This window comes from Microcebus murinus, chromosome 18 (genome assembly GCF_040939455.1).
Source record: "Microcebus murinus isolate Inina chromosome 18, M.murinus_Inina_mat1.0, whole genome shotgun sequence".
Classification (NCBI taxonomy): Eukaryota; Metazoa; Chordata; class Mammalia; order Primates; family Cheirogaleidae; genus Microcebus; species Microcebus murinus.
In genome coordinates, this window is record NC_134121.1 from 38,880,312 (window position 1) to 38,906,269 (window position 25,958).

The 25,958-nt window shown below is 48.8% G+C and overlaps 2 protein-coding genes across 7 annotated transcripts in view; both read left to right on the plus strand.

Annotated features, from left to right (window-relative positions):
* The window catches only part of FAM117A (family with sequence similarity 117 member A), a 43,333-nt gene extending 26,229 nt beyond the window's left edge, over positions 1-17,104 (plus strand). For 3 of the 4 annotated variants that reach the window (XM_012789719.2, XM_075994483.1, XM_012789723.2), the window contains 6 exons: positions 7,842-7,937; positions 9,364-9,474; positions 9,900-10,034; positions 11,186-11,387; positions 12,566-12,716; positions 15,872-17,104. In XM_012789719.2, coding sequence (XP_012645173.1) covers positions 7,842-7,937; positions 9,364-9,474; positions 9,900-10,034; positions 11,186-11,387; positions 12,566-12,716; positions 15,872-16,172 — 996 coding nt within the window. In that variant the 3' untranslated portion in view covers positions 16,173-17,104. The remainder of the gene's footprint in view (positions 1-7,841; positions 7,938-9,363; positions 9,475-9,899; positions 10,035-11,185; positions 11,388-12,565; positions 12,717-15,871) is intronic. The other variant, XM_012789720.2, reaches the window with a different exon arrangement.
* A 2,768-nt stretch (positions 17,105-19,872) lies between these two features.
* SLC35B1 (solute carrier family 35 member B1) lies at positions 19,873-25,958 on the plus strand. Of its 3 annotated transcripts, none has more exons than XM_012789724.3 (9): positions 19,873-20,123; positions 20,810-20,913; positions 21,463-21,626; positions 21,908-21,938; positions 22,506-22,663; positions 23,606-23,732; positions 24,466-24,572; positions 24,757-24,910; positions 25,371-25,958. In XM_012789724.3, exons 1-9 carry the CDS (start codon positions 19,909-19,911, stop codon positions 25,421-25,423), a joined length of 1,113 nt encoding a protein of 370 aa, XP_012645178.1. In that variant the 5' UTR covers positions 19,873-19,908; the 3' UTR covers positions 25,424-25,958. The 3 variants fall into 3 exon arrangements, with proteins under 3 accessions (XP_012645178.1, XP_012645179.1, XP_012645180.1); XM_012789725.3 differs by having other exon boundaries at positions 21,496-21,626; XM_012789726.3 differs by having other exon boundaries at positions 19,984-20,123; positions 21,521-21,626.

Consider the following 25,958-nt stretch of genomic DNA (forward strand, 5'->3'; position numbering starts at 1 on the left):
TGTGGATTATCCAGTCTGCTGCTTGTCAATTTTTGGATAAGAATAGTGTTAGCCTGGGGAGAAAGTTATCTCAAATGTGAAATTTTTGTTTTGTTTAGAGACAATGTCTCACTATGTTGCCCAGGTTGGGCTGCAGGCTGCAGATCACAGCTCACTGCAACCTTGCACTCCTGGACCTAAGCAACTTCTTACCTCAGGCTCCCAAATATCTAGAACTACAGGCGTGCCACCATGCCCAGCTAGTTTTTTTAATTTTTTGTAGGGATGAGGTCTCACAATGTTGTCCAAGCTGATCCTGAACTCCTGGACTCAAGTGATCCTCCCGCCTCGGCCTCCCAAAGAACTGGGTTTATAGGCATGAGCTACTGCATTTGGCCCCTCATATGTGAAATTATATAAAAATATTTCTTAATCTGATTCAGGACTTCAGCATTCATAGTAGTTAAGTTGATAAGAGTCAAATCTCCCTTTTAATGTAGTTTAAGCCCATTCATTCTTGTTAAACTTCAAAGCAATTGAGCTGTGCCTAGATAAGTGGAAATAGGGTGGAAAGGATGCTGGGCTCAGTCAGCAGCCCTTCTTCACCTCTGTGATGTCGGGCAAGTCAGCTTTTCCTTTGCAAACTGGGTGGAGTGTGCCCGCTTTACCTACTTTGTTGGTGGCATTATGGCCAAATGACACGTGAAAGTGCTTGGTACAGCTCAGTTCACCTCCTCTTTTGAGCACATCATGTTGATTTCTTTCATTTTTTTTTTTTGTGTGTGTGAGATCCATTTTCAAATGTTGTTAGTGAATGTTTGAATGCCCAGTACTGTTCTTGGCATGTTGGAATGAAGAATAAGGAAATGAGGACAAGATTTGGCCTCTGCAATTCTGGATTGCAGTTCTGTGAAGCCCAGTGAACAGACAGCCAAGGGATGAGATGGGGCCAAATGTCTGGCAAAGTTTAGAGGAGGGGAATTCTCATGGGAATACCCCACCTTGAACCAACAGGAATTTGCTGCAGTTAAAATGATGGCGCTCTTTAGATCTATGAATAGCACGTGAAGGGAGAATACACTCCAGGTAGCAAACAGAGCAGGCCTAGTTCCTGGGAGCCTCAGGCATTGTTGTTATTTGGGAGAAGCAAATAGGATAAATTATGCTTCCTCCTCACAGGCCTGGGAGCACACACCCCATTCTCTTTTGAAGAGAGTGCTCAGTTCAAATAATGTATCTAGTCAAGGAGGACTTCCTGGAGGAGCAGGACTTGAGGTTGCTTTGAGCATGTAAGCTCATGGTTGCATCCGCTTTTGTCAGTCCATCTAGCTCCGTCTCTGTCATTTCCTGCTATCAGCCTTCTAGGAAGTCACCATCCCACTCCTCAGATAGCTTTCTCTTTGTCAACTCAAGGCGGGGTTGGCCTCAGATGTTCCCTGGCTGGGTTTAGAGGCATGGGCTCTAGGCTGTGTGTTTGTGCTGAAGCCCCAGCTGCAGGCCAGATCTTTTATATAACAAGTCTGGGCTTCTTGCCACAGCAAGACAGAGGTCAGTGATGCGCCTCTGTGGGTCTGGCAAGGCCAGGCCATACCGCTTTCCTCTTTCCCTGGGATGGGCTCCAGCCCTCGAGGAACTCTTAGCAACCTGTCAATATTATGGCTGCAGTCAGGAGGTGGGAGAATTCTGACCTACGTAGGCATCCAAACCAAAATATGCGCTCTGCACATCTTTCATTCCCGGTCCTCTGGGAATTTTCTGCTTCTAGGTTTTGGGCTCTATTCAAATTCCTGCTTGAGCCCCCGGCCTGGCACAAGCTAGCGTCTTCAACACTGCCATTGCACTGTAAGGGCCTGGGGCTCTCCTGACATCTCCCTAAGTGACTGGTGTTCCTTCCTACTGAGCACTGGGATATCACTCAGAAAGGCCTGGAGGTGAAGGCGAGGTTTTCCTGGGGAGATACGAGGGCTTGTGGAGAAGGGGAGAGGGAAGGGAAGGTGGCAGGATCTACCAAAGTCCTTGGGAGCTTTTAAGCTGTTAAAAATTGACTGATGCCAGGATCCTTCCCTAGCGGCTTTGAGCCTGAGGAGGGCTCTTCACCTCTCTCCTCACCTGTGCCCTCCTTCTCTAGCCACACTAGTGTAGTCACTTATTTTCTGCTGCAGGCACTCACGACTGGCTGCTCTCTTATCAGCCTAACCTCCAGCCCACCCAGAGCCAGCAGTCAGATTATGTGTTTGGGCCCCTCGCCAGCCCTGGCATTCCCAGGCATTTCTTGCAGTGAGGTCAGCAGCCAGTTGAGGCTAAGCAGCTCCTTCCTCTGAACCCCCAAGAGGAGGCCAGGGCCCTGCCCTTCCAAACCAGCTTCAGACCTGGGCAGCAGGCACAGAACGCTGCCGTTTAGATAGCCAGGCATGCTGTGGACTTGAGGCTTATTTATAGGGCAGAAGATGGAGCTAAAATCTCTCAGTTCTTGAATATATTCCAATATTGCCAACAATCCCGGTATTTCCTTCCTGGTTGAGTTTTAAGCCATTAGGCAGGTACAAAGGATAGTCTTGGCAATTTACAGTCTGCTATGAAGAGCTGGGTTACCAAATATTTGGGGCAAGGGAAGAAGAAAGGTGTGGATGGATCTTATTTGGGAAATTTGTTGTTTTAGGAAGGATGAGAAAGTGTGAATGTGGTAACTGGGCAAGAAATGCTTTGGAGATACTGCATGTTTTGAGCCAGGAGGAGCAAGAGGAGAGAGAGTGACCAGGTCAGTTGGTAAACCAGAGCTAGCCACCACCTGCTGTGGGCTGGCCCCTCCTAGTGGCTGGGTCCAGGCCAGGGTGGGTGATGACAGCACATGCCAGTGTCCGTGGTCACCTCTCTCCATTCTTGCTGTGCAAAGCCTTTGAATCTTCCTGTACTTTTCTGGAGAGAGAAAGTGGTCTCACTGCAGCTGGATTGACTGTTTGGGCAAAGTCCCCCTCCTTGTCTCATCCTGCCTACAGATGGGACCCTGGGTACCTGGCCTGCCCAGCCCAGCTGCCTGTTCTGCTCAGCCCAGCCCCGTTTCCTCTGCATTCTGCAGGTCAGGTGGGGAAGCTGCCACCATATAATTTTTCTTTTTTTAGCCTTGATTTACCCCTTGGGAAAAAAATAGCTTAAGTTCTTACAAACCACATTCAATGTCATGAAGGCCAAAGGCAAAGGTGAGCATACTTGTTGGTGGACTTCCCTTTCTGTGTCTTTTCTCTCCCTGTGTCACGCTGTCCTCCCCCACACGGTTTAGTCTGACGATCACAGGCCTTTAAAAAATGTTTTTCTTTGTGGGTGTAGGGGCCTGGGCACAACGCCTACTTTCCAAACTGGCAATCAGGACCAGTTGTTGGCATATGGTTTGACAACTGTACCAAATATTTGAAAATGGAGCCATGATGGAAAATCTGAGGGTTACATAGTCACCATCAGGCCAGAGGTGGTGGCCTTGGCCACCTGCAGCCAGAGTTCACAGGACTGGTCTGTGGACCCCCTCAGAGCCTTTTCCTGCCTTTTTGTTTGGCCAGAGTCCTAAGGGACTGGTTCCCTGCTGATTTCAGTTGAACACATAGTTACTGGCCATCCTCACCAGGCCAACACCATGCCACTCTACACTCTCGCTCAGGTGCAGCGGGTTATGTTCCCAGGGCCGGCCCAGCTCTGCACGTGGAGCTTACTTAGGTGCCAAGGTCACTGGGGACAGCGAGGGCCAGGACTCTTCCTGCCTGTGGTCATGGAGTGCAGGTAGAAACTTAGTTCAGCTGGGGGCCAAGAAAGAGACTCCGGTGGGGGTGGTTGTCACCTCCATCTTGCCCCTCCTCCTTAGTATATAGTAGGTGGTTCTGTGGGAGGCTGTCCTCTGCCCTATGCCCAGTTGTCCTTCCACATGTTGCTTGGGGATCTCAATCCCAGGCCAGGCTTCCTGGGTCTAGCCACGTCCAGTTTTGCATAATCCAGGCATCAGCTGCACAGCTGGCTGATAACACTTGTAGTTAGCAAGCAGCCCTGCTTGTCCCTCAGCTGCCCCCCAGGCCAGGGTGTCAACTAAGCCTGTTCCAGCGCATGCGTACCCTGGGCAAACATGGCCTTTTGGCTGCTGAACTCAAGCTTTAACCCACTTCCAAAGGGTCATCTAGAATGAATATTCACAGTGCTGCCACGCAACATAGCTTGACCCCTGTTGTGGCCAAAAGGTTAGTAGTTCTTAGAAGGGTGGCCTTCCTTACTGTGACTTTTCTGTGCTCTGAGACCTCAGTCTGGACCCCTGGTCAGACCCAGAAGAGGAAGGTCCTGTCCACCCAAGGGCACAGGGAATAGGGGGCATAGTCCCCACTCTTGATGCTCCCAGTCCAGTGGGAGGGGCTAAAGCCCACACCCGCATACACTGCTGCCTTAAGAACACTCAATGCCAGCATGCAAACTGCTTCAAGCACAGGATAACCTACCGTATTAGGTTTCTGAGGCTGCTTTAATAAATTACCTCAAACTTAGTGGCTTAAAGCAACAGAAATTTATTTTTTCACAGTTCTAGAGACAAGAAGTTCATGTTCAGTTTTTGTTTTTTTTTTTTTTTTGAGACAGAGTCTCGCTTTCTTGCCTAGGCTAGAGTGAGTGCCGTGGTGTCAGCCTAGCTCACAGCAACCTCAAACTCCTGGGCTCAAGCGATCCTGCTGCCTCAGCCTCCCAAGTAGCTGGGACTACAAGCACGAGCCACCATGCCCGGCTGATTTTTATATTATATATATTAGTTGGCCAATTAATTTCTTTCTATTTTTATGGTAGAGACGGGGTCTCGCTCAGTCTGGTTTTGAACTCCTGACCTTGAGCAACCGCCCGCCACGGCCTCCCAGAGTGCTAGGATTACAGACGTGAGCCACCGCGCCCGGCCCATGTTCAGTTTTGCTGGCTGAGATCAAGGTGTTGGCCGGGTCTTGCTCTCTCAGGAGGCTCTTGGGGAGATTCCATTCCTTGCATCTTCTGGTGGCTTCTGGCATTCCTTGGCTTGTAGCCACATCGCTCCAATCTCCGCCTCTGTGGTTATGTTGCCTTATCTTCTGTGTGTGTCCAATATCCCTCTGCCTCTCTCACATAAGGACATTTGTAATGGCATGGAGGGTGCACCTAGATAATCCAGGATAATCCTCCCATTTAAAGGTCCTTAACTTAATCATATCAGCAAAAACTTTACCAAATAAGGTAACATATATAGGTTCCTAATATCTTTGGGGGGCTATTTTTTAACCTGTCACACTTACCTTACCTCCTGCTACTCTGTTCCAGCCACGCTGGCCTCATCAATCTCTAATATGCCAAGCTCACTCCTGCCTTAGGGCCTTTGCACTTGTCATTCCCTCTGTCTGAGTATCCACATGACTCACACACTGCCCCTCCCTCATGTTGTTATTCAGGTGTTACTTTTTCACTAGGGACTTCCCTGACATTTCAAATCATGTCCTCCCTGCCTGGCATTCCTATCCCCTTTCTTTGCTGTATTTTTTTTCCTTAACACTTATCACTGTTTAAACTGTCTCCCCAGTTAGAACATGAACTCAGAGGTGACAAGGGGTTTTTGTTGTTTTGTGCACTGTTGAGTCCCCAGCACCCAGCACATGGTATGCATTCAGTAACTATTTGTGGAATGCATGAATGATGTACACCCGGAGAGCAGGCTTAGAGGTCAGGGATAAAGTAAGAAAAAGTAGATGGGGACGGGTGTGACTGAGTAGGACAGAGAGCCAAGTCTGGAGAGCTGATGGCATAAATGATCACATGGTGATCTCTATGACCAGGGGGTGGGTGTTGAGATCAAGTGATGGCCCTGGTAACACAGTTCACATGGAGCAGGCAATACTTGGTAGAAGATGTTGCTGAGCAGAGAGACGTGGGGTAAAATGGGATTGAGAGAGATCATCCTAGCCACCATGATTTCCACCACCTTCCTAAACTCCTGTACCAGCCTACGCATCTCCTTCTACCCCTCACGTATCCCAGAAGAAAGAAGGGACTTGAGTTTGCACGAGATCGTAGTAGAAGCGGTGGCAGCCTGGGTGTGGCTGCTTTTCCCTCCTTCTCCCTGCCCACCTGTGAGCAGTGTCTTCCCGGAGGGAGGGAAGTGGGCATCATGATCACCTTAGCTGTAAACATCAGTCCTCCATAGCCTCTGCACCTTTCCAGGGACAGTGGGCTTGCACCGGGCTCCGAGCTTTGACTGGCAGAGCTAGCAATCTGCAGGGTTGGCTTTGGAGCCCGCAGAGAGGAGGACCGTTTTTGTGTCCACTGGGTCGGTCGAGGAGAGATGGACTCCCTCCTCACTTTCCAGTACCTGAGGCAGCCTTTCCTGAGGCTCTGTGTGGTGACACCTGGCCTGGAGAACACAGACATTTGGGAGTAGAGCAGCTGCTTGGTTTCCGTATTCTGTCAGAGCCAGCTTCACCTTGAGGGCTCTGGGGTGCCTGGAGGATGTGCTGCCTGCCCTCTTCCTAAAGGAGGGGATGGTGGGGGAAGGGGATCTCTGGGTGCTCTCCCTTGTGCTGCTAGCATGAGGACAAGGCAGTCAGGGTGGTTGTCTCCCCCTGGCTGTGTCACACAGCCCAGTAAAGGTGCTGATCCCCGGGCAGCTGGGAGAAGGAAGAGCCAGGGAGCCCCAAGCCGCAGCGGCCCTTCTCCCCTGCAGCTGTCACACTGGGCTGTCTGCTCTCACAGCCCGCTCAGACTCCCCCGCTGGGCTCCTCTGAGCAGCTGTTGGGTGGTGAGTAGTTGGGTTTTTTCCCCTCTGTCCTCCCCCTTTTCTGTTTGCAGCAACCTCTCAGGGAGGTCAGCAGATCTCTTGGAGGAGACGGTTCCCAGGCCCTCATGTTTTTGGCAGCCTGCGCACAGAAGTTAGACAGGAACTGGTTCTACTGGAGCATTCCCCCTTGGGCCCCTCCCTTGGAATGGAAATAGGGATACTGGTGGTGGGGAGGGAATGGGCCTCTTCAGCTTTATGCTCAGAGTCACAGCTTCCTCCCTTGGTTGGGGGCCCAGGAGGTAGTTTCACAACTCCCCAGCTTCCATCCTGGGCGCTGTCTTCCGTGCAGCCCGGGAAGAGGACGGCTGACAGAGCCCTGTTCTCACGAGGGGCAGGGCCGGCCCAGGAGAGGAGGAGTGACAGGGCCAAGAGGGGTCAGAAATCTGGGCTGGGCTCAGATCTCTGGGCCCTCCTTTCTGAAAATGCCCCCTTCCTGCTTATTCAGGAATAAGCAGGGGGGCCTCCAGCACTTAACTCAGTGTGCAGGGAAAAAGCAAGAAACAAGCTTGAGGCATCACACTATAAGACCTCCTGCTTCGGTCAGGGAGATCTATGTTGACCTTTTTCCTGTTGTACCAATTAATGATTCCTTAATGCACTCTTGTCTATTAACTTGTTTTCATTGGGCTCCCGGGAGCCTGGGCCTGTGCTAGGCACAGAGGGTGAGAAAATAAAGAATGCCAGCGATTCCCTGGGCCTGTGCTATTTTGGAGCTCGTTGGGATATCGAGGGCAGTACTTGTCCCCACCACTGGGGAGCACCTGGAATAACTGGGGATATATTAGAGAATACATGTATAAAAGTCATAAAAGAGCAAAGGGAAGGTCAGCCCAATTGGATCACCAGGCCATGTTTGCTGGAGGATGCTGGAAGGAGGCAGTGCAGGTGGAGAAGCTCAAAAGAAGAAACAGGCTAGGAGCGTTCAGGAGATTGATGAGCAGATGAAAGAGAAGCCTTCAAAGGGCTACCACCTCTACCCAGGAACTGGGTTTCTGCTTGCCCAGCGCCTGCCCGAGAAGCTGCTCTGTCTCACTGTGTTTCTCTCCCGCAGACCCCCCTGTCCTGGCAAGAGCTAGAAGGTGAGCGGGCCAGCTCCTGCACACACAAGCGCTCAGCGTCCTGGGGCAGCACAGACCACCGAAAAGAGGTAGCTGCTCCCGTTCACTCCCTGGCTAGGGTAGCTGCCTCTTCTCTCTTCCCCAGCACCACGTGATATGTTTGCTCCAAAGTGAAATTACATTTCTAGCCTCACTTGCCTCGACCTATCCTTTTCCTGGTGAGCTGGCTCCTTCATAGTTGACTCCCAGCCTCCTGGTGGCCATGTCTTAGGGCCCCAGATCTTCCTGCTAAGGAGGGCTTGGCCAGCAACCGCTGGTGCCAGCAGCAAGCACAGGGCTGGAGCTGCCTTGTTCTCCCTCTACTTTGAGGTTGGATCCAGATAGGCAGTTCAGAGACTGGAGCAAGATGGGCAGTGAGTTCTTCTATTTCACTATTCATTCAGCCGCCTTCTTAAAAGAAGAGAAAAACAATTATGTGTTCCCAAACACTTTTTCCTGGCTCTCCCTCTCCCTCAGGAAGGCTAAAGTTGTTGAGGTTGAGCAGGGAGAGCCATAGGCTGGAATATTCCAGGGCTCCCAAATTAGCTGCTCCTAACATGCTGTGTCCTGAGAGGACCAGCTTGCCAAGACTCACCCTCAACCCTTTGCAAGAGGAAGTTGCTTCTGCCTCCTTGTTGCTGAGAGCAGTGAGAAAATAGGAAGTGAATGCACTGTGAGTTTAAGATGAGGGGGAAATAAAAAATATTTAAAGTTTTCAATAATCAGAGCACACAAGTTATTCACACTAAGGATGGGGGCTCGTGGTGTGAGTGACCCATAATAGCAAATCTAAACAGCACTTTCTTCTTGGCTATAGTTGTAAATCTTACGGGTAAGGGCAACAGAGCTACTCCCTGAATTCCATTTAATTTAGGCTCATATTTAAATCGCTCTGCATGCCCTAAGCACTTTCCAACCGAGGGCAAGGAGGTCCAGAATTACACATGTGATAGGGATGGATAATATTCAAAATCTTAATGATAATCTATAATTATTACAGGATATGGACATTAAGGCGAAATCTGATATTATTTCTTGAGGGCCTAGTAGTGTAGTCTACTTTAAAATGGGGGAGAATATTTCCATCCTTCCTGGTCTCAGGGCCTTTGAGATAGTTGTGAACGTACTTTGAGGAGTGAACTGCCGTTGGCACTTAGAGACATCATCTTCCGTTGCTATTAATAGAGTTGTATCCCAGGCCTTTGGAATCTGTGAAAGACAAGATGGTTTCAGTGTTGCATATTTTTAATTTTTTGGAAACTGATCCATCTAGTTCGTAAGGTATCCAACTTGTCTGAGGAGCTTATCATCACGGTTTTTAACACCACCACGCTATTTTGGGATGGAAGATTAGCTCCCATCTTCCCTTTCCATATTTCGATGGGCCTCTAGCAGGAGCCACACCTGGGAGGAGGGACACAGTGCACTTTTGCTTTGCTTCACCTCCCTCTCCTCCCCCTCTCTCCTGGCTCCTAGATCACCAAGTTGAAGCAACAACTGCAGAGGACAAAGTTGAGCCGCAGTGGGAAAGAGAAGGAGCGGGGCTCCCCTCTGCTGGGGGACCACGCCGTGCGGGGAGCACTGAGGGTATGTTTCCCTCCCACCCCCAGGGCCCTCCCCATTGTCTTCCTCCATGGCTGGCCCCTGTGTGGGCAGAGTCTTCCCGGGTCTCCCAGCTACTGAGCCCCCTACCACAATGCATAGTTTTGTGAAGCTTTAGTCTGAACTTGGACTTGCTGGGTGACATTGGAAGGGCTTCTTTGCTGTTCTAAATTTCTCTCACCTCTACCCCCACCACTGTACAATTGAGTCAATGACTCGAAAGCACATTCCAGACCTCACTAGGCTCTGACTTCCGGAGAAACGCCTCCTGAATGGACCTATTGCATGCTGTAACTGTCCCCAAACACTTTATTCATTTGGTTCTGTTGTGTAGACATGACCACTACCCCCCATCAGAACTGATGACTCGGTGGGGCCTTGTGTGATGGTGTCATTTGCCTCCTCCTCAGGCATCCCCTCCCAGCTTCCCCGCAGGGTCCCCCGTCCTGCGACTCAGCCCCTGCCTGCACAGGAGCCTGGAAGGGCTCAACCAGGAGCTGGAGGAGGTGTTTGTGAAGGAGCAGGGTGAAGAGGAGCTGCTGCGGGTGAGTGGCGGCTGCGCCCTGCGTGCAGCGAGTGTCTTGCTGAGCCTGGATGAGGGGAGCTGGGAATCCCACTCAGTGAGGCCTCATGGGCTGTGGCTATGTAAAAAGCAATATGCAAACACCAGCCTGCGAGAGCAACACGAACAGAGTTTATTAGTCTCAGACAGGCTTAGCCACAAGGCCAGCAGAGATGGGTGGGTGTCACTGGGGAAGTTTGTGAAAGAGAAGGAGCAAGGATTGGCAGAGAGGAGGGTCCCCAACTGGGGACTTCAGGCTAGGCACCATTCTTCAGCCAGACCGCTGATGCTCACTGTTCTCCACGTGCTCAGCACTGGAACCCCTCCCCCCCCCTCAGTTCCCGCCACCCCACTGCCTGTGTGACCATGTCCCTCCCTCCAGCACCACCTGGTGATGTGCCTTCATTCTTCATGCCCAGTTGCCCTGCTCAGCCTTCTCCCCGCCGCACTCCCAGGCAGAATTATGTGCCACCTTTTCTGCAGTCTTGGGCACATTTTTATACTGACACAGTACCACTGGGAAATGCCAGTTGGGCAGTAGTAATATAATTATAATGGACACACCTCTTGGTTTATGATTTACCTATTGGTTGATTGTTAATGTGGATGCATAGAGGATTTTATATACACCCAAACACATGCATGCTATTTAGTGAACTGTGGGTACAAGTACCATTGAGCGTTTAAAAAAGGAGGGGTCAGGAGACATTTCATACCTGACAGTCATCCACATGCTGGTCCTGCAGTGGCTCACAGCGCTTAGGTTTGCCCCCATCGTGTCCCCTGCACATACTATTCATCTTTGTGTTCCCAGAGCCCAGCACACAGAAGGTCCCTGCCCTCGTGAGGCTTACACTGATCGAACCATACAGATGAATATGCAGTCAGATGTGGGACTACAAGTGTTGCTAGGAAAAAGAACAAAGTGCTACAGGGAGAAACAAGAGGGAGTTTCTCCTAGATTGAAGGTTGACCAGGGAAATAAATGACCTGAGAAAATGGTGCTCTGCTGTCATTGTGTGTTGCGGATAGAAGATGAGAACAACGGCAGGGAAAGGACCCTTTGGGTCACTGCAGTACTGCAGGCCTGGGAAGACTCGGGACTGAGAGTCTTGACCCCCCTTTTCCCATCAGATCCTTGAGGTCCCTGATGGGCACCGCGCTCCTGCTCCTCCGCACAGTGGCAGCTGTGATCATCCTCTCCTCCTCCTGGAGCCTGGCAACCTTGCCAGCTCTCCCTCCATGCCCCTGGCATCCCCCCAGCCTTGTGGCCGGGCCAGCCGTGAGGAACACCGGGGTGCCGTGGAGGAGCTGGCATCCACTCCTAACGACAAAGGTAAGCTGCGAGGCCCCGGCAGCAGGGCTGACTCTGGGCTACGGGGGGTTCCACTCCCTTTTCTGCCTCTACTCAATTTCAGGCTCAGCATTATCACTCACTAAACTGACTGTATGAGTCATCTTTATTCCATAGGTTATACCAATAATACATCACATTCTGATTTGGAGTTTATAAAGTCTCCGCACCTATACTTTCCTTTCATCCTCACTGGAATCCAGAGAAGCAATCCCTCCCATCCCCATGTTTTGGCTGAAGTTCAGCAAGCTGTAGGGGACAGTCAGAGAGTCTCTGCTCAGGTGCCCACTCTACTCATTACCAGCAATAGGTTTCAAGCGGGCTGTGAGTGATATCAAATAAGAGAGCGTGGTCTCTTGCCCAGGGTCCCACAGTTTGACCAGACCCAAACCCCATCTTTTGGACTCCCAATCTCCACTTTCTCCTGTGCTCTGGCTGTTTCGTGGAGGGTGAGATGCGACTCCTGCCTCCTAATATGACCCTTATGTTACAAAGCACCGTTGCCTGCATCGCTGACTTGGTTTTCACAGCAACCCCATGGGGTAGGCTGGTCGAGGGCATGACCCAACAATACACATAGGTAAACAGAGCATAGGGTAAGAAGGGATAAATGTGAGATAAATTCAGAGAAAGTCAATATTTGCAACCTAGGCAAAGTACATTCACTGTGTGGAAAGCGAGAGGAATTTTATCCTACAAGTAGGGTTAAGTAAGGACTGCTTCTCTGAGTCGGAGAGGAGCTCCTCCTGGAAACAGGGACAGATTTTCGAGGCTGTGGATGGGAGGAAGCCATGGTGTGTTGGCAGGCAGGGGCTTGCAGCCTCGGAAGAAGGCAAAGAGAAACAGCAGTTGGGATTCCTTTAAGTCTGAGATTTGGAGTTCCAGTCCCACTCCTCCTGGGAACATAGACTTGATATGAGACCTCACTTTCCCATCAGTTTGTTTTTTTTTTCTGTTCTGTTCTAAACTTTGTATTTTTGTAAGCTGCCTCAAAGATTTTATAAGGTGGAGTTCAGACAAACAGACTGGAGTAGCATAACTTCTGCCACCTCCCTTACCGTGTGTCACTCAGCCTTGCCCCTTTCTACCCAAAGCCTGAGCCAAGGAAAGGGGAGGCCTTTCCTTCGTCTCCCCCAGACTCAGCCTTGCTCTGTTTGCAGCCTCCTCTCCAGGCCACCCGGCCTTCCTTGAAGATGGCAGCCCATCGCCAGTCCTTGCCTTTGCCGCCTCCCCCCGGCCTAATCACAGCTATGTCTTCAAACGGGAGCCCCCGGAAGGCTGTGAGAGAGTGCGTGTGTTTGAAGAGGCCACGTGAGTACATCAGGAGGACGGGGCGTGGGTGGGAGGGACGAGGGTGGAGGGTGAGCCCCACATTACCCCACCTGCCCGGCCCTTCTTCAGTCTTGGACTCTTGTCATCACAGAGGTGTTGTCAACTCTAGATTATCAGTATTGCGGTTTTTCCTTGATCAAACTTGTTGACATTACCTACTCTGAGCACTTAAATCTTTGCTTATCATTATCTCCATAGAAACCTGCTCTCTGCCCACATGCCAGCCACAAGCACAGCAGGAGCTGGAAAGGAAAGATATCTGAAACCTAAGCCCTTCGTTTCTTCTATTTTTTTTCCATCCCCAGGGAAGGTGTGAGAATTTGCTAGACCATAATCAGAGAGGGAGCGAGACATGTGGGGGGAAGGGGAGAACACACTAGGAGTTCTCGTCAGTCAGAGATTACAAGCCTTTCATCCCGCCAGAGTAGAATGAGGACCCCAAACAGCTTTCCAGTTGCTTCCAAGTCAAGTCTTCATCCTGTGGCTGCAGTGGTTCAAGTGTCTTGAACTCCCAAACAGAAATTTCTAGTGCTTGCAAGTAAGGACTAGAATATTCCCAATGATAATTATGCTGATTATCAGATTGGATAATCCAGAAGCCCTTCTTCTGTTGATTTCTTTACAATTCCCTCCCATTGGCAGAGAGACCTTTCCAGATGTGCACACTGTCCCACTGAGCAGGCACCAACGAGCCCATTTCATTTCTCCCGGCCAGCTTAATATTTGCCGGGGCAGATTCACACTGGAAGCTGTGGTTTCAGTGGCAGTCAGGAAGTTTAGTCATGGTGTGTGAGTGAAGATTTAGCTGGGACTGGGTTTCAGGCATTGAGAGCACCATTTGCATCTCCAATAAGGGAGAGGACACCCTATTGTGGTAGCCAAAGGTACACATATAACCCATAGTAGGTGTTATGGAGAAAACCATTGCCACTAGGGCTTTTGTTACTGTTATCACTGTTGCCTGGTGTCCCTCCAAGACACCTAGGTCCTCTGAGGAGCTGTGGAGGGAAGAGGCCAGATATTGTCACTTAAGCAGACTCTAGGCTCTTGTGCCCTCTCTCAATCCATGTTATAGTTGAGTAACTACAGCTTGGAAAGGCTGGTGGAAACTAGGCTGTGGTTTGTCTTGCTTCTTCCATAAACCCATAATGCCAGAAAAAGTTTTTGTGTTTGTTTGTTTTTGAGACAGAGTCTTACTCTGTTGCCCAGGCTAGAGTGAGTGCTGTGGCATCAGCCTAGCTCACAGCAACCTCAAACTCCTGGGTTCAAGCAATCCTCCTGCCTCAGCCTCCCAAGTAGCTGGAACTACAGGCATGCGCCTCCATGCCCAGCTAATTTTTTTCTATGTATTTTTAGTTATTCTGCTATTTTTTTTTCCTATTTTTAATAGAGACGGGGGTCTCACTCTTGCTCAGGCTGGTCTCGAACTCCTGACCTCGAGTGATCCTCCCGCCTCGGCCTCCCAGAGTGCTAGGATTATAGGTGCCTGGCCCCAGAAGAGGTCTTAATGGCATCTCATCTTGCCTCCTGCCTCTGCGTTAACCTTTGAAGAGAGGTGACAATCCATCATTATTTTCTAAGATATCCTGGGATTGAAATTCTACAGCTTATTGGGGTCTCTTCATTTTATCAACTTTCCTATTGGGAAGTTATTGTGTTTAGCCCTTCTTTTGCCACATTTTCCTCTTCCTAGCTGTTGTCCCCTCAAAAGTAGCCTGGATTTTCCAGGCAGGGAATCAAGCTGTTTGGGGTCCTGCTAGTTAAGTTGCCTTTATGTTAGATGTTGCTTGGTTTCCTTTTGGTTACCTTCCTCACATGTACAAGCACACACCCAGAACATTCCTTCTCCAGCCATTCCCCAGCCCTGGCCCCCATAAAGTGGGATTCTTTTAAACCCTTCTCCGTTAAGGGCAAGGCTCCACCTTGCCACTGTGGAGCCTCAGGCCTTCCCAAACACGCGCAGCATATGGACCTGTGACTTCCCTCCCCCGATTTTTACTCTGGGCCAGATCTCTGCTCTTCTTCCTGGGCCTTGGAATTATTAGAATTCTAGAATTAAAATGGCAACCAATTGTGTCAGTCTGCACATTAAGTGTATTTTTCTGAGTATATATATTATACTTTAATAAAAAGGAAAAAAGAAAAAGGTGATTGATGGGAACCACTAATGACAGAGCTTCATCACTCCCCACATCTTTGTTTTCTTACCTAGAATCTTAAAACCATGAGGTTCTCTGAACACCGCCAGACACTCTACTTTTTTTATCATAAGGATTCCTTACCTAGAGACCCTATGACCTAACCTCCTTTTATCCTTCCACTTTTCCTAAATGATCAGAAGAGAAGGGATGATTCTTCCCACATTAAAAGTGAGACAGATATGGCCAAGGCCACATGGTGAATTAGAACCTGGATCTTTTGATAGACTGCCTTTCTCACAGTGGTGCTATTCTCCCCCCCCCCCCCCCCCCCCCGGCCAAAGTTTTGAAAATCATGCTTTTCAAATGTGCTTAAGAGTTAGATTCTTTAGGTCCACAGACTTCAACAGGGGACATTTTTTCCACAAGGGAATATTTAGCAATATCAAGAGACATTTTTTAGTTGCTCTATTGCTTAGAGGCCAGAGATACTGTTAAATGATGCACAGGACAGCACCCCCATCCCTACCCTGCAACAAAGAATTATCTAGCTCAAAATGTCAATAGTGCTAAGGCTGAGAAACACTGCTTTAGGCTATACAGAGTCTTCGAAAGTCACTTTTCCTTGATCTCTGCTCTCAGGCAAGTGGTCTGTCCCCAAAATAGTAATACTATTCACTGATGATATCTTTCAAATGAAAAGATCCTTGGTCTCCTAGAATCACATTGTCAGGAAATTCTCCTTCCTGTCTAGCTTCAATCCCCCCTATTTCTAGCTGAAGTGTATTTCCTGTGGTTTAGCCATATTTTTTAAAAAATGGAGAGCTGAGGGGCCTAGAGAATATAGCCTTTTAGTTTTTGGTCAAGTTACTGCCCTGTTTGAACAGATATCCAGCACCCCCGCTCCCCTGATGCCATGACATCTCCTACCCTCTCTCACTGGCTGTTTCTCTGTGTGTGTACGTGTGTGTCTGTGTGTCTCTCTCCATTCTCCAGGTCCCCAGGTCCTGACCTGGCCTTCCTGACTTCCTGTCCTGACAAGAACAAAGTCCATTTCAACCCGACTGGCTCAGCCTTCTGCCCCGTCAGCTTGATGAAGCCCCTTTTCCCCAGCATGGGCTTCATCTTCCGAAACTGCCCCTCAAGCCCAGGCTCTCCCCTTCCTCCCGCCAGCCCCAGGCCACCACCTCGGAAGGATCCAGAGGCCTCCAAGACCTCCCCGCTGCCATTCGAGCCGTGGCAGCGCACCCCACCATCAGAAGAGCCCGTGCTCTTCCAGAGCTCCCTGGTGGTCTGAGGGTACCACCCTCCACACTTAACCATGGAGACCAGTGCCTTGGTGGCAGGCCCCTCCCTAGCTCCCCTGCGATGGGAGATAGAGGAGCCCTTCCCTCTCGGCCTTTGAGCACTTTCAGTTATTGTGTCAAAGCCCCAGGTCCTCTTTTTGATGGGCACCAGCCCCTCGGAATGTGAGGGGACCTGCCTTCTCCACTAGCAGCCGGGCAGCTCACAACTCACACCTGTGTACCTGCCGCTTCCTCACGTGGTGGAAAACTCACCCCCAGAAGGTCCTGAGTCTCCCACCCCTGGGTGTGAATCCAAATGACTATATAGGAGACCCTTGTTTTTGTCACGGAGCAAGCTGTCCGTGACCAAAGGAGAGGAGATGCCACAGATTTCCTTCCCTCTCCTCCTCCACAGTCACAGAAGAGGAGACCAGAAGACAGATCCCCCATCCTCTCAGCCCCATCCCCATCCCTCCCTCTCATTGGAGGAGCTGACCAAAGCAGCCCTGAAGGGCCATCACACTTGACCAATTCAGCTGCTGGCAGAGGAGGGAACCAAGCATTTTCCCAAGTGGCATTTTCATCTCGCTTTCACCCTGACTAAAGATTGTCTTAAGCAGCAGCCCAGCCTGCCCAGCCCCAGGTGGGTAGTGAGGGGAAGAGCTGGCATTCCTCCAGGTGGCAAATGACACCTCTACACCCCCCACCTGCCCCAGGGCTAGGCTGGATTAGAAAAATGCCTATTTTTCTTGTATCGATGTAGAAACTCTATTTTCTCCCAAAGACACTATTTTTGCAGCAGTTTGAAGTTTGTATATTTTCCGTACTGCAGAGCTTACACAAATTGAAGAATGTTAATGTTCGAGTTTTCTTATCTTGTGTTTAGAGGTTGTTTTTTGCAGATCTTGGTGTTAATAGACCAAATAAATAAGTATTCCCAGCAGTGTGAGGTTCTGTTAAATATCTGGGGTAGGAGGAGTGGGGTGGAGATTTGAGGGTATTATATTGATCACTTTATCCTTGTCTTCAAGAGATGGAGCCTTTAGTTAGCATATCTGGTTGTTATATGGATGGACACAGTTCCTGTCCTCTGGACACCATGCTTGAACACTTACATAGGCTTATAAACAGCAGACTCATGAAAAGGCTGTCCAGAATGAAGAGTGTGGTGTGTCCTGGAGGTAGGATGAGGGAGCCACTGGGGAAGTTACCCATTCTTGTGAGTCTGGAAAAGCTCCCTGGGGAGAGTGGATTTCATCTTATTTATTTATATACTTTTGAGACAGGGTCTTACTCTTTTGCCCAGGCTGGAGTGCAGTGGTCCCATCATAGCTCAATGTAACCTCAAACTTCTGTCTCAGCTCAAGTGATCCTCCTGCCTCAACCTCCTGAGTAGCTGGGACTATAGGCATGGACCATGACTCCCCACTAATTTTTAAATTTTTTGTAGAGACAGTTTTGCTATGTTTTCCAGGCCTGTCTTGAACACCTGGCCTTAAAGGAGCCTCTGGGTTGGCCTCCCAAAGTGCTGGGATTATAGGCATGCTCTACAATGCCTGGCCCAGAGTGGATTTCAGAGAGGAAAACAGGGTGACCAAAGGGAGACAGTTTGACATGGTGGGTGTTCCTTGCTCTGGCAAGGAGAATAAAATCAGCGAATAACATTCAGATTGAACCTCTTTGCACAGTTTTAGGGACGCTTTGGCTCGTTTTGGGTACTCTTCCCATCTCAGAGAGTACCCACAACAGAGGGTGCAGCCTTGGAGGGTACAAAGAAACTGTCCTTGTCCTTTTCCAGCCTCTCAGCTTTATAGTGCTATACCTGTAAGAGCTTTGGGGAAAATGGGAAAAAAACATCCCAACATTCTATTCTGATAGTGCTTTGGAATTTCCAAAGCATTTTCACATTATCCTCATTGTATGAGTGAGAAGTTGGCTACCCTAAGGACAATAATAAGTGCAACTGTATCTAGCTCATAAGACCTCACCACAAACACTGAAAACAGGCTATCCTAACCAACTATTCATTAGTTTGTTAAACACCAGATAGTGCATTAAGTGCTTTACATAAAATGTCATTGAAATATGACGGTCACCCGATGAGAGAAATGTGGTAAGTCCCACTGTATAATGAGGGAAGGACAAAAACGTTGAATAACTTTCCCCAAAAGACATACAAAGTCGGGGAGCCAGGATTGGAAACCTGATCATTTGAATCCAACACCCATGTTTCTGACCACAGTCTCTTGCTTCTTATTGTATTCTCATTAATTTCACAGGAGGAAATCTGACTCAGGGGACAAGGGAATTGTTTGAGGTCTCAGCTGGTGAAGAGACAAAGCTGGGACTGGAACCCAGGTCTCTCACCCCAGCTGCTGTTTGGTGCCCTAGCATAATGGGCTGATTCAGTACAGTAAGCTACTGGGCAAGAGAGCAAATGTGTGGGGATCCCCTTCCCCACTAATATAAAGGAGACAGTGGGCTGGGGACGGACCCTATCTTCTATCCCTTATCTCTCCCCCTGAAAGATGTCTGGCTTGCCCCCAAAGCCTTAGTGAGTCAGGCCCGGAGTGATGGGTGTGGTGCTGCCCAGAGTTTCCTTCCTTTGCCTGAGGCTGTGCCAAAGCAGCAGGCTACTGTAAGAAATCCTCTACTAAGACAGCAGCCCAGAGCCCACCAGGCAGCCTGAGATTTGGGCCAATTAAGTGTGGGGCTGAGGATGGTAGTGGAAAGACCCGGGGCCAGTCTTGCACCAGCAATTTGTGCTAGCAGGTGGAAACCCAACACTTGGATGAATCCAGTGAGGAGCTCATTAACGAGAATGATTCCAAAGAGCAGCCGAAGGCTTGCTCCCATTGTCCATGAGTTGTAAGACCTTGAAGAAAATGCACTTCAATAAATTTCCATTTCCACCTCCAGGATGTGAGGAAATAAGATCAGAGTTGAGAAAGAGTAATGACTAATAATATAATACCTTAAACTTGCACAGCACACTTTACAGTTTACAAAACACTTTTGCAAACCTCAGCTCATTTGCTCCTCAAAACAGTCAAGAGGCGACAAAGTGGCTATTACTAATTATTCCTACTTTAGAGACTGAGAAAACTGTGGCTCAGAACGTAGGTGACACGGGAAGGTTACCCTAGTGCCTTTAAGTGACCTAGCAGAGGCTTACTGTGCTGCTCACCCCACTGAAAGCCTAGTGATGCGCCCACGGAGGAGGACCGCTGTCAAAGTCAGGCCTCCAACGCTCTTCTCTTAGAGCAAGTAGAGTCGCTGACGCCGGGAAGCCTCTAGAGGGCGCCAAGGCTGCAGCGAGAGTTTATCGGCGTTAGGACCCAGCAGAAGCCTGGCCGCCTGCCGGGAAAAAGACTATTTGATTTGCTTTGCCTGTCGCACCGCCTCCTTCCCCGCCCACCTGCCTATCTTCGCACAGCGCAGCCAACTGGTGACCTCCACATTCTTAGACGTCATCACTTTACGCCCGGACATCTCCTAGGCCACACATCGAGCTCCGGGTCGCAGTTGTCCTCGGAGTTGCCTGACTGGAAAATCTCGACAGCAAGAAAGTAGCCTTAAGACAGCTGGCTCCTCTGACCCCCAAGGATGGAACCAAGGTCGCAACGTGGGTTTTCTTTCCTAGAAGGGTTTCTGGGTTCTGAGGAGTTTCCCCCTCGGCAGCCCTGAGCTGGCAGTTGTGGCAGTGAACTGCTGGGCTTTGCTGAGCGGCGGTCGCAGGCAGCTCCTATGAGGCCCCTGCCGCCGGTCGGCGATGTCCGGCTGGAGCTGTCTCCTCCGCCGCTGCCGCTGCCGCTGCCGGCTGTGAGCGGGTCTCCAGTCAGCTCGTCCGGTCGTCTCATGGCCTCTAGCAGCTCCCTGGTGCCCGACCGGCTGCGCCTGCCACTCTGCTTCCTGGGAGTCTTTGTCTGCTATTTCTACTATGGGATTCTGCAGGAAAAGATGTGAGCAATTCCCCCTCCCCGCCCCCCAATCCAGTCCTCTATCCCCATCCTGTGGTACATTTCTTGGGCCTTCTGCCCCTGGACCTGGGCTTTCCTTTTGTCCTCCCGCCTGGCTCTCTTGCCCTCCCAGCAACCTGCTACCTTTGCCCAGAATTCCAAAATGCCAGAGTTGGTCTCTGGATTCTCGGAACTTGATTATTTTACTTCCTTTAGCTGGGTTTTTATTGTTGTTGTTTTGTCCTATTGGTTGTAAGAGCCTGAATTTTACAGGTTGAGACTTCTACCACCAAACAGCCCTAAGTTGGCTCCTGTTTGGAAGTTCCAGATGCTTGCAGACAGCCTCTTCTTTCGCCCTCAGCCTCGCTGCTGTAACCCAAATACCTTCTTCTCCTCCTGCCTGGGGTACCTCATTTCACCAACTACTTTTTTATGTTTCCTCTGGCACCATCCTTTATGGATATTCTCTTCCTAGGCTGTGGGATTAGTAGGCTGGGATGTCTAGTTTCTAGATCCAATAAAATCAGCCCCTCTTTTAGATGAGCCTAACCTAACGGTCCTTACAAACTCTCCCTACATCCAAAGAGGCAAGATAATTTCCAAGCTTTCAGTGGCTGTGGACATACTAGATAACAGTGAGTGAAATATACTAATTTCTCTTCTCTGTTTCTCATGCATTTCATTCTTAGAACAAGAGGAAAATATGGAGAGGGAGCCAAGCAGGAGACTTTCACCTTTGCCTTAACTTTGGTCTTCATCCAATGTGTGATCAATGCTGTGTTTGCCAAGATCTGTGAGTACCTAGATACTAACTTGTTGTATATAAAACCCCTCTGTATCCTGGGTGTTAGTCATTGATTAAAGCTTAAGTTCTAACTTACAGTTTCCACCCCTTTTAGTACTCACACAGCCTCTCTGTGCAGTCTATAAAACTAATGACTTTGAAATGGGGCAAAGTAATATTTCTTTAAATTATACCAACTTCTGAATCAGAAATGTGCAGAGAATGGGTCTTTGTGTTCCAAATCCCTATTGAGAATACTTAAAACGTTTTTTTCTTTCCCTTTGACGTTCCTTTATGTGTCAGCTTCAAGCATGCTTTGAGCTTTCTCTCTTTGTTCCCTGGGCACTAGCAGCAGGGCTAACTTGTCCCTTGAACTGATTGAGACCCCACCTCCACCCTGCATGTGGTCTTGTGTTAGGCTTAGGGGCAATTGGAGAGTTGAATAATTTTCAGAGATTTCCCATCTAAGAAGACAGAAATAGCTTGTGTCTTATTTGATAGACAAGTTCCTTTCATGTGGCCTCATCTTGGCTTTGTGGTCCATCCTAGCCCCACCAGGTTTCTCTTGTATGTTTTTTTGTCTTCTCCCAGTGATCCAGTTTTTTGACACTGCCAGGGTGGATCGTACTCGGAGCTGGCTCTATGCTGCCTGTTCTGTCTCTTATCTGGGTGCCATGGTCTCCAGCAACTCAGCACTACAGTTTGTCAACTACCCAACTCAGGTGAAACCTTAGGGTGGGATGAGGGTTGGCTCAGAAATTATTTGAAAAGGACTAAGGGTTTTTTCCTCAGGTCTGTGACTCCCAGGAGAGTGTGTTTGAGAAATTCAGAGTGTTTAGAACCATAGACCTGGGGTTTAGTGGTGGTGGGTTGGCCCATGATAGGGTGCTTTCTGAGGCTGAGGTCCCTGGTGCAGACCCTACTCATCTTAATTGACACAGTAGTTTGCATTGTACCTGGCACATCACAGATGTTCAGAAATATTTGCCAAATTTAATTTCAGGTCCTTGGTAAATCCTGCAAGCCAATCCCAGGTAAGTAAAGAAGATGGTCTTCCTCTTCTGTCCTCACTTTTCCTGTGGTAAGCACTCTCTTCTGCTAGAGCTTTATGTCCCTCTGGGCTTCATCATCCCATCATAGCTATCTCCAGGGACTTTTATTTCAGCCCTTGCCCATGTCTGTCCCGTCATCTTTGTCACTTCCTGTGGTGTGCATAGGCTGGTAATCCTTAATGGAAGTTAGAGGCTGACCTAGTCTGTGTCACATGGTCAGTCATTTCAGTGTCCCATGTGTTTACAATGTCATTAGACACCCTAAATCCCTCTTATCCTTCCCCACTGTTCCCCTCCCTTACTTACCCTGTTCCTTCCTGGACCTTTCACCTTTGTCCTCTACCTTTCCCTGTCTTACACTCTGTGCAACTCCATTACTCAGTCATTTTTATCTAGTTGCTAGCCTGGCACCCTCCTCTTGTCCTCTATAGGCCTTTCTTCTCAGACATTCTTTTCTCCCTGTGTCTTTCCTTGGCTCCTGGGAGAAGGGTATTGGAGTCATCAGTGCCTGTGGGTACCTGAATTTTCTACTTTGTTTTTTCCCTCTAGTCATGCTCCTTGGTGTGACCCTCTTGAGGAAGAAATACCCACTGGCCAAATACTTGTGTGTGTTGCTAATTGTGGCTGGAGTGGCCCTTTTCATGTACAAACCCAAGAAAGTAGTTGGGATGGAAGAACGCACAGTCGGCTATGGAGAGCTGCTCCTGGTATGCGATCCTGTTGGGGAAGGCAGCCTTTTCCAATAAACTTAGCCAAAGGACAGTCCACCTAGGCAGGCAGAAGCCTAGTTATATGTCTCGAGGGAGGTTGTGGTACTCCTTGCCCCCCATTTTTGGTCTTTGCTGCAGGGCCCCTGGCTCTGCTGAGGCCATAGTGGGAAACCCGAAATATTTTAACTACAGCTTAGCTCTCTTTTTGAGGAAGAAATAACACTGAGGCCTGTGTCTAAATCTTGGTGTGAGGTCAGAGATCTGAGAGCCAAGAGGGAAGCGTAGTGTGTCTCTCACTGTGGCTTCCCAAGAAATCTGGAAGCCAGAGTTAAAAATAATACAGGAGTAGCTATTGCTTATGTCTTAGGCACTGTTCTAAGTGTTTTACATATTATTTGACTAATTTGTACAACCATAATCCTATAACATGGGTAGTATTATCTCTATTTCACAGATGATGAACCTGAGACACAGAGAAGTTAAATGACTTGCCCGTGGTCACATGGCCATTTAAGTGGCAGTCTGAATTCCAATCCAGACAGTCTGACCACAGAATCCAATTTCCAGAGTACTATACTCCAAGCTAGGAAGCTAATATTCTGGGACTAGCCTTCCCCTCGCCAGCTTTAATGGCAGAATGTGTATGGCTCACCACACCCTGTTTTGGGTCCTTGCACATCAGCTTCAAGGCATTATGTTGGGAAACAGTAGGCTTTCTGTTCTACTCTGATTACAGAATCATTATGTGGCTCAGTTAGCCTATCAGTCCAGTGCCTGGGGAGGGGGAAGGGAGCTAGCATGGTCTCTCCCCACCAAATGACTCTATCTTAAGGCAACAGCTTTCTGAGGAGCCTGAGAGTGAGGCTCCCTGTGTTCTGGGTTAGGAAGGGTCCCTGTTGGTTGGCTACCTCACAGCAGGCCACTTCCATTCTTTCCCAGCTGTTGTCTCTGACCCTGGATGGACTAACAGGTGTTTCCCAGGACCACATGCGGGCTCATTACCAAACAGGCTCCAACCATATGATGCTGAACATCAACCTTTGGTCAACGTTGCTGCTTGGAGCCGGTAAGGAGCAGTTCTGCTGTTCTTTCCATGTGTCACCAGAGGGCAAACTGCATTTTATTTAGTTAGTTGATTTATTTAGTTTATCATTTAGTTGATCCCTGTATTGGCCAGTTGTCCTTGTGTCCAAGCCCCTGTGAAACCTTCCTGGAAAAACTTGCACCAGCAGGATGTGCTTGCTACTTGCTACTAACACAGTGAGGGTAGACCTGTGTCAGTTGTCAGGGCAAGATGCACAGTTGTAAAACACATGGGGGACCTGGGAACTTTCCCTCTCATGAGGGAAATGAGACACAGGCATAGTGCTCACTCACAGGAAAGAGACTTACTTCCTACACTGAATACAGCTCAAACATAAATGCATTTGTTTTGAAATCAGCACTTCATAACTTTTCAAATCTGGGCACAGGTAGAAAGTGTTTTTTGTACAGCACACTGGGGTTAACGGAAGAGCTGCACCTCCACGACATCTGAGGATCTCTGCTTTTGGTCCATTTGGTAGAAGTAACTCCTTAACTTTCAAGCCTTTCTCCCATAATTGAGTCTTTAGTTAGTTTCTCTACTCAGAGAAAAATGAGAAGGATGCATGATTAGACAATACAAACCCACTTCATATATTTTCCCACACTCTATCCCCACCCTCCTTCACAGTACGTTAACAGGCCATGTGCAGGAGTGTTTCGGGGTGGTATGGGTACACAAGATGTGCCATTCGTCTTTTGACATTTCTTCCCAGGGATCCTGTTCACTGGGGAGCTTTGGGAGTTCTTGAGCTTTGCTGAGAGGTACCCTTCCATCACCTATAACATCCTGCTCTTCGGCCTGACTAGTGCTCTGGGTCAGGTGAGTGCTTGAGAGGGGACAGTTTGGCTTCCCCACTGTGGTAGCTGGTTCCCTAAGAAACACTGGCTTGGCTGGAAGAAGGGGGGGGGTGGCAAGATTAACCCTGTTGTCTGTTAGAGACTTTAGACCTCATGGCAGATATCTGAGAACCAGCCTAACTCCACCTTTCTCTGTCTCTCTCTAGAGCTTCATCTTCATGACAGTTGTGTATTTCGGTCCCCTGACCTGCTCCATCATCACTACAACTCGAAAGTTCTTCACCATCTTGGCCTCTGTGATCCTCTTCGCCAACCCCATCAGCTCCATGCAGTGGGTGGGCACTGTGCTTGTGTTCCTGGGTAAGTTCCATTCAGAGCAAGTGTCTTTCTGGGCCACACGGACAGAGAGAGAGAGAGAACTTGGTTTAGTTATTTTAGAGAGCACTTTTGAAAGAGAAAAGGAAGGATTATTTCTAATACAGCCTTCCTAACGCACATTTCATCTTTGTGATTTCCTTCCAATGACCTGCATTTCCCCAGACCTTGAGCAGGACAGAATTATTATGCTTTTTCCCCACCAGCTTATGCTACTAGAGATGAGGGGTGTATGTGTAAGTGATAAGCAGTATCTTGATGATTTTTGTTTTATTTGATCCCATTCTGTTATCTCTGAGGACATTTTATAGAACCAGTGTTCTGAAGTTTATTTTATTTAAAGCCTCAGTTTTGGAGAACAAAGCCTCACTACTCCCGTACCCCCCATCATTGTTAGGTTTCATTTCCCCCCATAAAGCTAAGCCCATTTTCTCCCTTGTCATAGGTCTTGGTCTTGATGCCAAGTTTGGGAAAGGAGCCAAGAAGACATCCCACTAGGAAGAGAGAGACTACCTCCACGTCCAGAATATTTAAGTTATTATCTCAAACAATGACATCTCTTGGGAAAAGGGACTTAGGAATAAGGATCTGAGTTCCAGTCTTTTTTAAAAAACAAAAACGACAACAACAAAAACAAACAACAAAGGAAGCAAAATTACATATTCTTAAAAAAAAAAAAAAACACTTCTTGGATTTTAACAAGACAAGAGTTGGCAGTTTTTGTTCTTGATGCCCTGGAGCACAGTCTGTGGCAAATAAAGAGAGAAGGAAGAGGCAGAGCCTGATGCTCAGCACCCAAGCTGCTTCCCTCTCAGGTGTGGTTAACTTGGGTGGGTGGGTGATTCCCCCAAGAGCTTGTGCATTACAGGGAGGAACTTTAAGAGGTCGTATATTGTGCCAGCAGCTTCCGTTCCAATGGGTGAGGCTCTACATATGCTAAGGCAGGTGGCTGTCGGTCAGAGCCAGAGAATGTAAAAATCACTTTATTTCTTAAAGCTCTGGTGAGCAAATATTTTATAAAAAACTGAAGACA

What these genes read in the sequence shown, in the direction of transcription:
- SLC35B1 (XM_012789724.3), top strand. Translation starts at nt 19,909, where the DNA reads ATGAGGCCCCTGCCGCCGGTCGGCGATGTCCGGCTGGAGCTGTCTCCT. An exon ending in GGGATTCTGCAGGAAAAGAT is followed by an intron (nt 20,124 to 20,809) that starts GTGAGCAATTCC and finishes TTTCATTCTTAG; the next exon opens with AACAAGAGGAAAATATGGAG. An exon ending in AACGTTGCTGCTTGGAGCCG is followed by an intron (nt 23,733 to 24,465) that starts GTAAGGAGCAGT and finishes ATTTCTTCCCAG; the next exon opens with GGATCCTGTTCACTGGGGAG.